General features: G+C 48.0%; 1 protein-coding gene across 2 annotated transcripts in view; it reads left to right on the top strand.

Moving 5' to 3' along the window:
• The window catches only part of LDLRAD3 (low density lipoprotein receptor class A domain containing 3), a 254522-nt gene that overhangs the window by 61535 nt on the left and 177859 nt on the right, over positions 1-15128 (top strand). For both annotated transcript variants that reach the window (XM_012537929.3, XM_049712962.1), the window contains exon 2: positions 14472-14618. In XM_012537929.3, the coding sequence (XP_012393383.2) occupies positions 14472-14618 (147 nt within the window). The remainder of the gene's footprint in view (positions 1-14471; positions 14619-15128) is intronic.

Raw genomic sequence — 15128 nt, 5'->3', positions numbered from 1 at the left:
TACCAGGCAGCTGTGTCAGTTGTTGCTGACAGCCCATGCCCTAGAGAGAGTGCTTGTGCCCAAGAGTTCTGGAGGCCAGCTCTTACCTGCCGAGGTTACGGTCTAAAGTATTGGGTTACTTTTGAATTTTTACTCTGAGTCATGAAGAATTATTGGTTTAAGTTCAAGCAAATCCAGAAGTGAAGATGGCTTTGTAGAAAATCCCAGATTTCTCAGGAAGGAGAATAAGAATAATGACGTGAATAAAAATATTTGGGGGTCCTGCTCCCCGACCCCCATTTTTCCAATAATCAAGTTGAGATGAAATTACTCTCTGAGCATGAAGAAACATGTCTTCATTCTGTAGATCTTAGGCTGCATGCAAATGTGGACTGTCCACACGAATGAGGAATAATTTTAACTCGCAGGAATAATCCACAAAATGTTGGGTGAAAGGCTTTTCAGAATATTATAGCACAAAGAAGCAACCATCCATAATTCCATCCACCCGCATATTTCATGCCTCCCACCCTCCCTCCATTTCAACATTCTGTCCTTGGCTCTGGGCTACATTAGGACACTTACCCTCCCTTGGTGTAAAGTTGCTCGTGGGGTTTTGTGGGGAAGACAGGCACACAAACAGTGGAGCATTGTGATAAGGGAAGAGATAGAGGTTTGCGTAAGTTATGTTGCGAGTTCCAGTGGGGGAGCTTGTAAAGTGACCTATACATTAGGGAGGAACTGCAGGAGAGGTGGGCTGGCCAGGACACGCAGGCCTCCTGTGCTCACCCCAGGACAATTGCCTTACCCTTCGTGGGATGGGGCTGTGGGAGGATTTTAAACAGTGAGGGATGTGGTCAGATTTTCTCTACAGTTATGTGAAAGATGCCTTTTAGAGGTCAAGACTGGATCTCGGAAAGCCAGCGAGGAAGCCATTACTGTGAAGCCATAAAGGCAAGAGAGAAGGATTTGAACTAGGGTTGTGAGTGGCAGGGATATCGAGGAAAGATGGAAGTGGAAAATGTTTTGCACTGGTTGACTGATGTGGATGGAGGTGAGGGGGAAAGATGGTTGGCCATTCTACCAACGGAAGTACTGAGTGATGCAGGAGGGACAGGTTTAGAAGAAAAAATCCAAAGTTCTATTCTGGGTGTGTCGAGTTTATGTCTGGGATGAAAGTGTCTTGGGCAGTAGGGGATGGACGTATGCAGCTGTAGATGGAGGACGGAGTTGAAGGGAAGAGAGCTGAGTTGGAGGTTGACCCTCATGGCAGACGAGACAGCTTTTCCAGGGAAGATGACTCTGTCACTCAAGCAGCGGGAGACACAGCTCCGGAGGTAGAGGAGGGGTGGGCGGAGGGAGAGGAGCCTCCGAGCTGATGGAGGAGGAATGGTAGGGAGCCAGGTGTGTGGGGAAGGTGGGCGAACAGGAGAATGTGGTATCAGGGAGGCCGAGGGAATGGAGTTTCAGGAGGAAGGAGCCATCCAGTTGGAGTTGGTCCCTTGCAGCTGAGTTATGTGCAAGGTAAAGACTGAAAATAACTTTTGAATAACGTGCTGGAGAGGGTGTGGAGAAAGGGGAACCCTCCTACACGGTGGGTGGGAATGTAAATTGGTGCAGCTGCTATGGAGAACCGTATGGAGATTCCTCAAAAACTAAAAATAAAGTTGCCACATGATCCAGCAATCCCACTCCTGGACATATATCTGGATAGAACTATATATAATTCGAAAAGATCCCTGAACACTTATGTTCAGAGCAGCACTATTCACAATAGCCAAGACGTGAAAACAACCTAAATGTTCATCGACAGGTGAATGGATAAAGAAGATGTGGTACATATTCACAATGGAATATTACTTAGCCATAAAAAAGAATGAAATAATACCATTTGCAGCCACATAGATGGACCTGGAGATTATCTTACTAAGCAAAGTAAGTCAGAACGAGAAAGACAAATACCATATGAAAGCACTTATCATATGGAATCTAAACTATGATGCAGGGACTTTCCTGGCGGTCCAGTGGTTAAGACTCCACCTTCCAATGTAGGGCGTGTGGGTTCAATCCCTTGTCAGGGAACTAAGATCCCACATGCGACAGGGTGCGGCCAAAAATTTTAAAAAATATGATGCATATATGAACTTATCTATGAAACAGAAACAGATTCATAGACATAGAGAACATAATTGTGGTTGCCAAGTGGGGAAGGGGGACAGGGGAGGGTTGGATTGGGAGTATGGGATTAGCAGATGCAAACTATTATATATAGAATGGATAAACAGCAAGGTCCTATTGTATAGCACAGGGAACTTTTGATATGGTCAATATGCTATAATAAAACATAATGGAAAAGAATATATATATATATATAGATAGATAGATGTATACAAACACACACAACTGAATGTCTTTGCTGTACACCAAAAACCAGCACAACATTGTAAATCAACTATACTTCAATAAAATAAATAAATAACTTTTGGATTCAGCAGTTGGGAGGCTTGGGAGGCCATTGGTGCCTCTGTGAGAACAGATCCAGGAAAGCAAAGGGGGCAGGAACCAGCTGGGTGTCAGAGGACTGAAGACCATGCAGACCGTAGGGGCTGAAGCTGCTGAAAGGTTAATCATGGTGTCGGCGTTCACCAAGCCTTTGACTTCTTTCCGGTGTCTTGGTGCTGAGCTGCTCCCGTTGGCAGAGCACTGGACTAACCTGCACTGGAGCCACGTGGTAGGGCATCTTTAGGTTACCAAAAAGTCGTTTCTTAATGGGCAGCTCCTGTCTCCCAATCTCTCATTTCCCTGGTAGGAATCTATCCTGTTCAGTTTAAGGTGGATCCTCTTACACTTGAGATCACCTTTTCTCTAATTAATAATCATGTAACTACATTATAATGATATGCCTTGTGTAATGACATATTCTGTGCCTAAATTACATCTAGTCTTTGTATAATAGTCATTCTTTAATAGTGAATAATAATACCTTTAACAAATGAACTCTGGCTAACGTATGGCCTCTTTCTGCGTGCTGTCATAAAATGTATGAAAATCCCAGGAGCTTCCACTGAATTTTTAGGATATGTATTTTTTCTGTAAGAGGCTATCTGATGCAAGTGATACACAATGAGAGTTGAAATGTTTTCAGATCTGGGACGATGTGAGTCCAATACCAAGATGGACAAAACAGCTCTTTGATCACCCCAGGGAGCTTATCAAGCTTGTGTTTGGTCCATCTCCACTTTGTAGATGAGGAAACTGAGGCACGGAGGGCTTAAGCCATCCGCCGAGCTTGGGAGGAGTGGAATTGGAATTCAGAGCTTGTGGGCTTCGGGGCTGACCTGAATGATACCAGCTCAGGGATCCCTCTTTCAGTTTTAATTCTCTTTGTTTTCTGGACCATCATAAACTACCTTTCACAAGCTGGAGAATCCAAACAGGTTCGCCTGTACCTTTTCAGCACTTGTAGTTACCAAATCCGACAAATCTCTTGCAAAGGTGAGTTGCTCACTCTGAGATCAGCGCTCATTCAGACATGCAGACTGAAGCGGGGACTCCAGCAGTAAATGCTGCTTAATTCTGGCACTTGCTAGATGTACAAACATCATTTGCTCAAGAAGTCAGCTAATTCCTCCTGATGGAGGGCCTGTCGGCGCGCTGAGCACCGAAGGAGGATGCTCGCGTGAGCAGACTGTAGAAGCAGGACGGACTGGTTTAATGGATTAAGCTACTTAAGAAAATTTAAAAAGACGCACCAGTTAATATGTATTCCTCCCTTGGTCGGCGGTAACAAGCTGGCGTTTTTGATTTCCCTGGCAGAGTTCCTCTCCTAAGCGATAAGCCAGACAGTCGTTCATTTGCTGAGACGTGATAGAAAATTGTAGATCATCGGAGGGAACCAGAGAGCCCTTGACTTCATAGGGAATGGGCTGCAGGTCTGATGTGTGGCCCTTCAGAGATTATTTTCTCCTTGGGCAGGGAGGGTGTGGGACCAGCCATCTCTGCATGGATGGCGCAGGAGGTTGGAGTTCTAAAGTGCGGAGGCAAGAGTCGAGTCTCCTCCAGGGGCTGGAACCTGGGTTCTCTGGCCAGTTCCAGCCCTGCCCTTCGAGAGGCTGGCTGGCCTCTGGGTCTTAGTCTCCTTGTGTTTAAAAAGGAGGAACTGCCTTCAGTACCTGCCTTGTGGGGATGTGTTTAGCTCTTCAGAGGAGGAGCTCTGGGTGAATGCTGGATTTTATTTTTAAATGTTGGAGAATGTATCTAGGACAGGCAGATGGCGGGTGTTTGCCTGCCGTGGAGACCGGGGGTGTGTCCACAGAAACAAGAATGAGCGGTCAAGAGCTGGAAAGGAACTTGGATATCATCTATTCCTGCCTTATTTTACACCTGGGAAACTGAGGTCCAGGGAGATGGAGCCACGTCCCCAGATCCCAACGGTGAATCCCTGTGCCTTTCTCTTTTGAGTTGCTTCATAACCACGTGGTTTGGAAAGGTTGGTTCACGGTTATAGTTTGGCTGCTATTAAAGAGCCTTAGGAATGATTAAAAGGAAGGTTAATTATTTCTTAGGAATAATGGAACTGAGACTGTCATGTGTTAGAAGACACACAGCCAGGGTCACATTGTGACCTTAACTATGCTCTTCAAACCTGGTGACTATCTGCAAAGTCTGCTTTCTTGGACCTAAGTGACCACTGGTCTCAGCCAGCCAACCAGCCCCACCTTGCCCGGGCTGTGGCCTTTCTAGGGAGGCAGAGGGAGAAAAGGGACCCAACCTTGTCTGAGTTACCACTACAGTACCAGCTCTAAGGGGAGAGGCAGGGAGATTGTGGAGGGAAGGAAGGAGTAACAATCTAGTACTGTTTATTGAACTCCCAGTATATGCCACCTACTTTGTTACATTTACTTTATTCCTTTATTTTATATATATATATATATATATATATATATATCCCTCTATTATATATATCCCTTTATTTTTTATATATATATATATATATATATGTATGTATATATCATATCCCTCTATCCCTCAGCAACCCTGACAGGGAGGTGGGGTCACCCTGGTTTCACAAGTGGAAAATTCAAGCTCAGAGAGGGTGACTCACCTGTCTGAAGTCACACAGCTAATTACAGTGATAAGAGAATCCAGCATTTGGCGATTGTGATGGGGTGTGCCGAATCACCGCCTTGGGTGCCCCAGCTCAGCCCCCGTTTGCTCAGCCCCCTGCAGCCCCATATTGGAGGGTGGGGCGAAGAGGCAGATGGCATGGACTATTCTGAGAAAGAAAGCTTTCCTGTGACTTTCTCCCACACTGACATCTCAAGGGAGTTAGTATTTAAAAAATATCTGACCTTCTGGCTGGGCCTTGCTATTTTTGTTTTTGGAATGTCATGGCTTGGTAAGTTGGGTGGGTAAATCTATCTTATGAGATGTGTTTATTTTTTTCCTCCAGAATCCGCTTCTGCCTTGCAACTGTCGCTGCCTTTCAGAAAATGAAAAGAGTTCGTAATAAACCGAATCTCGCAGAGGGATGTCCTTGCATTTTTTTTCTCAGTGTGAACACTTGCCCCCTTTTATCTCTCCTCCTTTTATAGTTGATGGCGTTTTTGATGCTAGAACATTAGTGATGAATGGTTCCACGTGTCTTTCATAGACTTTTCTCAAATATTAGCATGATATTTGTTCTTTATAGCAAATTTTATTAGTGAAACATCTTTTAAAGGGTGGGAAAAAGTACCAAGAATAATGCGAAGAAAGTCTGTGTGCTTTCCGCCCAGCTCCGTTGAATTCTAATATTTTGTCATACTTGCTTCAGGTTGGTTGAAAGGAAGAACTCTTACAGCTGGAATTCATCGGGTGCCTCTGATCCCATTTGACAGAGGGTAACCACTATCCTGATTTTGATATTTTCTTTTCTTGCACATTTTCAAAAATACCTTCACATCGGGCTGTATCCATTAGAGTAGTATATTTCCCAAGATCAATGTAAGTGCTAGTCTGCCGCTTGCCTTTTTCACTAAGCATTAGTTTCTCAGATTGATCCATGGTGATTCGTGCCCCTCCACTTCATTAAATTGCAGCCCTGGGTAGTATTCCATTGTTGTGAATGGACCCGAGTTTTCACCCGTTCCCCTTTTGGTGACCATTTGGTGTGTCTTGCACTTTTGTATTACAGCAGTGCCACGGTGGAGATTCTCTTGCTATTGTCCTGCACACGCTTGCCCCCAGGCCTGGGGTATGTACCAGAAGAGGATCAGCTGGGTGAAAGCCCTGGTGCGCCTTGCACCTCACCGGGAGTTGTCAGGTTGCTCTTCTGAGTTGCTCCACACGTGTAGCCTGGGAGATCATATTGTACCCCTGCCACGTGAGAATATCAGACTTCAAATTTTTGCAAGTCTGGTGGGTGTGAAAGAGAACTCCCTTGTTTCGTTAATCATTGTCTGATCACAAGTGAGGTTGAGTCCGTCTGAAGCATTCGCTTGTTTGCTCATCCATCAGCATACCTGTTCATTCCTATACTCTGACCGGTTTTCTGTTGGGTGGCCTATGTTTTCATATATGGTCTTGTAAGAAAATCCTGAATATGGATCTTTCTGGGTTACATGTGTGGCAGACACCATTTCTAGTTAGTTGCTTATCTTTTACATTTGTTTAAAGTATCTTTTGAGGACTGGAAGTTTTACATTTCAGTGCGGTCATGTTTATCACTCTTTATGGCCTGTGCTTTTTTTGAGTCTTCTTTTAGAAATGCTTCCTTACCCTGGGCTTGTCAAAATATGCCTTGGGACTTAAATGAAGCTCATTTTGCTTTTCTGGCCTTATTTCTTGGTTTGCTTTGGTGTTTTCCACACTTGCCTTGGGTGTATCTGTGCAGAGCAGAGTATAGGCTGCAGAACCATTTCCAGTGACTGTAGGAATGGTTGCAGCCATCCTGGGGCAGATGAGGCTGGGCTGAACTTGGGGTCAGAGCTGAATCCCCCTCTTCTTGACCCTTTGGCTGTTTCTGAGAGGTGCTGAAGTGCAGAGTTGTTTGGTCCTCTCTGAAGCCTGGCTTATCTGCAAGCCTCATAAATTGGTTATAAAGTTGTCCCCTCTCTCGTCTTTCAGTTTATCTCCACTGCCTGATTCTTACTTCCTGCTGCTGCTGTCGATTGAAGCTGAAATGACAGAAGGCACATGGGGCCAAGTTCTCACCCTGGCCTGCCATGCGGGTCACCCTTGGTGAAGACACGGCATGTGTTGAAAGAGAACGCCTGTAAAAAGTTCATCCAGAAAAGTTCTTTGCTTCTCTTCCTTCCCTCCTAGGAGCTCAGGAGTGTTTTACAGAACTCATCTCATCTGTTCATTGTCTTTTGCGCAGAAGTACAAATAGGTTCAGGTAGGCTTTGGGTAAATTCACAGAACCTGAGCGTGTCAGAACCGGAAGGGTCCTTAGGAGCCGTCACTCATACAGTCAACAAGCACTTCCTGAGTGTCTCCTCGGTGCCTGGCACTGGCGGGGACACAGGGCAGCAGAGGCCCCTGCCTTTGTGGTGGGGGAGCAGCCACTTGAACCACAGGGGTCATTTCAGAGTGTGGTAGGTGTGATGGCGCCGAGAGGAAGGCCTTTTGGGTTGGGCGCCTCTGCTATTTTGTTATTTTAGGCAGACCTACCATCTTCTCACTTAGGAGTCTGCAAACTGTGGCCCAGGGGCCAAAGCCAGCCCGCCACAGCCCCTGAGCTAAGAATGGTTTCTACGTTTTTTAAATGGTTGAAAAAAAATTAAACATTTGCAATAGATTTTGATGATAGGGGACACTAACTTTGAATCTCAATCACCTGCCCCCTTCCCCGAAAAAGAATTCTGTTCTTTTCATTAGTAGACCTGTGCTACAGAAAATTGTTCTCAATTATGATGGTTGTATTTTGAATCTCATCAATAAAAATTGTGTGGAATATTGTTTTCTCTCCTATTATGTAAGTACTGGTATAATATCTTTAATTTGGCCTCCTGTCCTGCACAGCCTAGAATACTTACCATCTGGCCTAAAACGTTGGCAGACCCCTGTTCTAGCTGTGTGACGCCTTCAGTCTCAGTTTTCTGGTCTGCAGAATGGGCGTGGTGCCTATTTCAGAGGGCTATTGTGAAGGCAGAGAAAGAGAACGGATGTTAAAATCCTACCAGGTATTAGGAGCTTCAGTAGATGTTAGATTTTCCCTAGTGAGAAGTCAATAATCAACTCCTTAAGGGCTGTTAAAGGGAATGTAGGAGAGTTGGGGACCAGGGTGGGGTGGGGCTCAGAGCTCCCCTTTGAGAATCAGTGTCCTGAGGAACAGCATCCCCCAGCGTTGCTGTCCAGCCCCTGAGCTGTGGACCTTGGACCTTGCAAGGGTTGCATCCCGACAGCTCTGCCAATCCCCATGATGTGAATGCCGCCTGGACATAACTTTCCTAATGAAGCATACCTAAAAAATGGAAGGGATGGCTTTGGGCCCTTAATGAGGCTATAAATACAGTACGAAAGTAATTTATAGAGCTGTTTCCTGGTGAAGAACTGTCCTTTTCCTAGACCTCTTCGCTTTCCCTTTGCTTGCCTCATTAATACTAGCCGTTGGCTTTCTTTGCTAACTCGTTTTAAGAAGGAAACAAAGCATTTGTCATTTTGTAGTGGCTGCTGCTGTGCATTGCATGGGAGAGGCAAAGGGGAAGCCGTGTGAAGTGCAGATGTGGGTCGGACAGCTAGGCTCACTCACTGTCAAGGTGACTCACTCCATCCATAAAGTGTTCCTGCAGGAAAGTTACACGCGATCTTCAGGGTCAGTGTAAATATAATACACTGTATGTGTAAATATGAAATCTGTGGGTTCCAAGGGTCAGCATTCCTGGGCTGAATCCATGAGTCATTTTATAACTTCTCACCTCTGTCCCTGGGCTGCGTATCTTCCTTGCAGGTGGGTACACAGAGACCGGGGCTCCTGGAATGAGCTAACAGGGCGGGCAGGGCACTGTGCAGAGTCCCGACAGAGCTGGAGACCTGGCTCAGCTTACGTGCTTGGAGACCAAGGCCCATCCTCACTCCAGGCTCAGATATCCACGCGTGACTGCCCTCCCTGGTGACAGCCAGGATACTCCCTGTGGCCGAGCTCTGGTGGGAAGCAGCTGGTTTGATGAGAACCAAATGGCTCTGGGAAGTGCTCAGGACAGATGTCTGCGGTTCCACCCAACACCGATGCCACCACGAGGAGCAGTCTGGAGTCGAAGGGACCTTCGGGGATTTTTCCAGGATAGTTTAGGAACGAATCACGACAGACCCGCTCGCTTGGTGCTTTCGTGTGCCCGTGCATGGACTGTACGTGTGTATTTGAAGGAGCGAGTCAAAGGGAAAACGGACGCTTGTCTTCAGTGGCCTCAAAACATTACGTCTGTTGGTGTCATGTTCCAGGCAGTGGGAAGAGGTGTGTTAATTCTCCAGGGAGGTTTTAGGGACGATCTAGTTGAGATCTGCAAATTGGAACGCTAAGCTGTACGTGTGTCTGTACATATATGTGTCTGTGTCTTGCTTTGTTGTTCATCGAGCCTGCCGACCAGATGATCAGGAAGCGAAAGATGAAAACGAAGGTGACGGGGCAGAAATCTGAAAGCAGGGCCTGTTGATAGTCTGCAGATGCCAAGTCCATCTCGCATCGCGATAAGGCGTGACCTTAGCGGGAGGAGGTCGGCAGAGGGAGAGCAAAGCATGTGGAAGGCTCCAGCCGGTGGAAGACGATTCCCATTTCTCAGCTGGAAAAGTCAGCATTGCTCACTGCATGTTCCAGAAGGAGCAGAATGCAGCAGCTGTCTTGAGTTTTTGCAGTGCCCCCTCATCAAGTAGAAATTTGTGGGTGCCAGAAATTTTGGAAGAAGCCGCAGCAGCAGGTTCTTTGCTTTTGCCCAATGGGGGAGGACTTGGAATTTTTTTTTTCAGTCTTGGTGCAGATGGCGTAGTTATTTTAAGTAAGTGATGTGCTGCTGCAGTGAAAATGGGCAACTCTTTTTTCATTTTTCAGCCTGATGAAAAAAGAAAAAGGAGAAGGAGAAACCCCAGCTAGCCAACTTCGTGCTAATGCTTGTCTTTTTTGCATTCTAAATGTGTCCCAAGACACTGAGATGGGATAAACATTTCAGCTACTAGAAAGTCCTGCTGTCCGGCTGAAAAGATTTCTAACCTCTTTTAAAGCAGACGGGGTAGTAATTTACTTGCACAAATCCAGACACCCCTGTGTCCCTTATTTTTAACTATATATATAAGATCCCACTCACCTTCCGGGGGATGACGCAGGGGGTAGATGGAACTTTCTAAGGAGGAGTGTGAGGGATGGGGGATAAATCAGTAACTGAACACTTGGTTTTCTTCTGAGAATGACCACAGATATTTACCGAGAACCTACTGAGTGCAGGATGCCCAGGATGGAGAGCAAAACGAAGCAATGCCCTTCGGCCTATGGGGTCGTGCAATCTGGTGGGGAGGGAGTACAGATTCATTGGTGAGCACAGTTGGGGTGAAGGAAAACACAGGACACGACCAGAGCAGAAAACAGGGATCAGCTTTAGATTGGGTGAAGGAACCTCAGAGTCAGTGATGTAAAGCTGAGGTCAGAGGACAAATGAGATTAGCCAGATGTACCAGTTTGCTGGAGCTGCCGTGACAAGGTACCACAGAGTGAGTGGCTTCAGCAATAGACATTCATTTTCTCATGGTTCTGGAGGCTAGAAGTCTGAGGTCAAAGTGTGCAGGGTTGGTTTCTTTTGAGGCCTGTCTCCTTGGCTTGTAGATTGCTGCCATCTCCTTGAGTTTTCACGTGATCTTCCCTGTGTGTGTGTGTGTGTGTGTGTGTGTCCTAATCTCTTTTTATAAGGACACCAATCAGATTGGATTAGGGCCCATGCTAATGGCCTCATTTTAACTTAATCAACACTTTAAAAGCCCTAGCTCCCAATATAGTCACATGCTGAGGTACAGGGGTTAGGACCTCAACATATGAATTCTGGGGGCACACGATTCAGCCCATAACAGCAGGTGGAATGTGCATGGAAGAATTGGGGTGAGTGAACAGTGTGTGCAGAGGACCACGGCAGGGCGGACATTGGTGTTGGAAGAAATGGTTGGAATGAGATTGTAGAGGTAGGCGGGGCCTGATCATGCCTGGCTTCGTAAACCATGGCAACAGTTTTAGATTTATTATAGGGGCACCGATGAGCCATCAGCAGCGTTTAAAATCTCCCTCTGCTATGAGGAGAAGAAACTGGTGGGAGTGAGAAGTGAAAGGGGGAAGGTTGGTTTCAGCCAGGATTTCTCAAGTCAGCACTCTTGACTTTTCGGGCTGGGTGGTTCTCTGTTGTGAGGGTCTGCCCCGTGCATCGCAGGTGTGCATTCCTGGCCTCTACTCAGAAGAGGCCGCAACCGAAAATGTCTCCAGACACTGCCATATGTCCTCTGGGGGCCAAAATTGTCCCCCGTTAAGAGCCATTGGTTTAAAGAGGGCACGAGGTCTCGGTGGCTTGGATTGGATGGTGTCAGTTTAGTGAGGCACCTTGGATGGGTTTGAGGAAGATCTTTGAAGACAGAGTCAACATGATTTAACCTCTCTTTGCCTTGGTTTCTCCTCATACTCTCGAGTCTGCTGATACTGTCACTTCCCTGAAGCACAAGGCCCTGCGCCCCCTGTGTGGGTGATGGAGTTGCTCCGACGTGCACAGACTGCCCCTCGGAGTTATCATTCACCCGGCCCTGGGGATCCGAGGTCCTGCCGGTAGGGCACTGGGAGCCCCGTGGCTGCAGGACCACCTGTGTCCAACCCACGTGGCGTTTAGTCTCGGCATCGCACCCTCTCATTTATCAAGTCCACATGCCGCCAGCCTCTTGACTCCCAGAGCAAGCACTTTGGGATCCCGTCTGGACAGTTTTCTTGCCCCAGAAATCTGTTTATCAGAACAAGGTCTCACAGTTTCGGCGACTCTTCCAGGGGGCTTGCCTTCGAGGAGCTAGTTCTGCACAAGCAAGTGTAAGTGACTTCCGAACACATCAGAATGGCAGTTATGTTCTGGAGCCCTGAAGAGTTCCCTGCTGGCCGGGGGGAGCCCAGAGCAGTTGTTACGAAACAGCTGGAACGTGTAGGTTTTCAGTGTTATGTATTGTGTGTCTGGCTGAGATCCAGCTCCAGGCTGTCCTTCTAGACTCCTCTCCTACGAGACCCACTCTGGCATCTTGCAACTCTGCCCGGAGGTGGGGAATTGGCTTCACGACCATCTCAGGGTTGGTGGTGGCTTCCTCAAGTCGAGCCTTGAGAGGGATTCTGATATCGACAGTGGGCTCAGTGGTCAGAGTCCACTGTGATTAGTGATACCTGACCTTGGTGTAGCATTGGGGAAATAGGGGCACAGTCTTCTCGCAATTCCTAACTATCAGAGCTCTGTGTTTTTTTTATTCCATACCCATCGTGGCCTGCGCTGAGCCTGCCTGCTCTGGTCTTTGCCATCTTTCTGTAGATGTGATGGGTCCTTACGTTTCATCTCTTTGTCTATCAACGTCCACTGCAAATGCCACCTCTTTCCTGTGACCTTTCTTTAGTGCCTTGAATTCTGACTTTATCTTAAGAGCACTGGGGAGCCATTCAGTGGCTTTTTAAAGCCAAGAGTGTCATGATTGATCTGCTCTTTAGAAAAAGGTCCCTCTGAGATAGACTCGAGGGGAGGCTGGGGTCACTTGTGGCAGTGATCCTGGTAAGAGATGGTGGTGATCTGGGCTGCAGTCATGGCTGTGGCAGCGGAGACTAGCATGCAGGACTTGGTGACTGGCCATCGTAGGGGGTGATTGAGTGAGGAGGGGACAAGGAAGAATTTGAGGAACCCAGTGCAGGTTTTTAGGGCAGGATGAGGCCCTCACTGTAGCTGCTCTTCTAGAATTCTTCAGTGAATTACACAAGCTCATTTTCAGTAGGGTGTTCATGTACAGTATAAATTCAGTGCAGTGGGGCAGATGGTCTATAAGGAATAGCCATGGCACCTGGGCTAATGTGGTACCGCTTGCCTCTGGCTCTGTCTTTTCCAATTTTTTGCCCACTCGTTCCAGCTGTAAAATGTTTTTAGTGTAACCCCAGTAGAACCTTAGGCACACAACAGGGTGACTGCCCATTTCTCCTTGGGGAAGACTTCAGAGGCAGAGTAACACAGAAGTTGTATGCTAATGGGTGTGTCGGGATTTCCAGGAGACCCCATGAGTTGAAGGGTAAAAATTACAGCACATGTAAAGGATAGTGGCATGAAAGAAGATGTGATGTCAGGGGTCTAGCATGAAAGAAGGTGTGATGTCAGGGGTCTGGCATGAGATGCTTCTCTTGGCAAAGCTTGTGGAAGAGCATCGTGGGCCCTGCCCTCCCTCCTGCTGCCCCCAGGCAGGTCTGGACATCCCTCTTAGTACAGGGCACTAAAATTGTTAGTATACCCTTGTGCCTTTCCAGCCCAGAGGGAAGAGCCCTAGCTTTCATCTATGCATCTTTAACACTTAGCAGAAGTGTCTGGTCATAAATGTTCAATAAATGCTTATTGAAAACTCAGGAGGGAGCCCTGGAGGGACCGGTCTTTTATTTCTCCTTTTCCTCTAAGACTTTTATTTCCTGATGGCTCCTGATCTCCCAGCCGTTGATCACAGTAGCTCAGACGGATCAGATTGATCCAGTTCTGGCTCCCTTGACAGTCTGCCCCCGGGGTCCACTGGTGGATGAATTTAGCTCTCCTTGGCCTTCCCTGTTTGCTTTCCAGCCTAAGAGTTCGCACTTTTGGGTGAGGGCCTTGGCATTCTGTGCCTGTGTTCAGCGGAGTCGAATCTAAACCTTGGGGCTCGGTGCTAAATCTCTGGGAACACTTGGCAAGCAGTCCAGGGACCTTGGGACTCTCTTAGGGTTAAAAGGCCTGTGTTGAAGTTTTGGTCTGGCCTTTGCTCCCCGTGTGACCCCAGGCAGGTTGGTTTTTGTGGGTGATTCCTGTTTCCTAAAGTGAAATGATGTCCCCGTATTCCCGCTGACTTGGCCCAAGTGCAAGGATTCTGTGATATAGGGCTGCAGAGTCTGAGGTCTGGACGGAGTCTGCAGTCCCTGCTCCTGGGTACTGGGAGGCCTGCGCTCCCTCTGTCTTGGCACCTTCCTTTGTAGCCACTGCCCATGGCCAGAAAAGAACGTTTGGGTTTTACTACCAGGCTTTTTGACAGAGAAAGAAGAAAAGTTCGTGAACCCCTGTTGTGTGCCCAGCACCAGCGAAGGGCTTTACCTGGGGCTCTCCGTTTAGTCCTCGCAGAATCCCTGGGGGTGGAGCAGATTCTGGGTCCCTTTCACAGATGAGAAAACTGAGTCCCAGAGAGGCAATGTCACCCACCAGAAGTCTCACATACACAATCCGTGTCGAAGAAGGGTTGTGCGGTCCTGGGTTCTTGCTGCCTTGGCGGCGCCGTCTGACCTCCCTGTCCCCTGTCTCCCACAGAGAGCCAGCTGCTCCCCGGGAACAACTTCACCAACGAGTGCAACATTCCAGGCAACTTCATGTGCAGCAATGGGCGGTGTATCCCCGGCGCCTGGCAGTGCGATGGGCTGCCCGACTGCTTCGACAAGAGTGACGAGAAGGAGTGCCGTGAGTGGCCTGGCCCTTTGCTGGGGCAGGAGGAGGGTGGCGGCAGTCCTGGGGCATCAGCGAGGAGTTCTGGGTCTGACTCAGCCCTGCACACTCTGCGTGCTGCCCACAGCGGGGCCAGGGCCTCTGGGGGCAGGGCTGTCCTGCCCTCTCCACCTGTAGTTCTGTCTCAGAGCGGCGTGGTCTGTGCAGAAACAGGGGTCTTGGTGGGGTGGGAGCCACAGCTTTGGGGGAGCAGAGGACCTGTCCACCAGGCTCTACTCACCCTCCCGCTGGGAGACTCTCACTGCCTTCACTTTGCACGCGAGGATGCTGAGACTCCCAGAGGTTATGTAGCTTCAGTATCTTCTAACCAGCGAGCAGCAGACCTGGATTTGAACCCAGGGCTGCCTGACCCCAAGGTCCAGGCTGGTAAGCATCTCGCACATCTTCTACATTGTGCAGTATTCTTGAGGATGAAATAAGCTTTAGCATCACGTCAAGTGTCTAGCGTGGAGTTGGTACTGACTT

Source organism: Orcinus orca, chromosome 8, assembly GCF_937001465.1.
Source record: "Orcinus orca chromosome 8, mOrcOrc1.1, whole genome shotgun sequence".
NCBI lineage: Eukaryota > Metazoa > Chordata > Mammalia > Artiodactyla > Delphinidae > Orcinus > Orcinus orca.
Note: the sequence above shows the minus strand (reverse complement) of the source record. Positions and strands in the feature narration are given on the sequence as shown.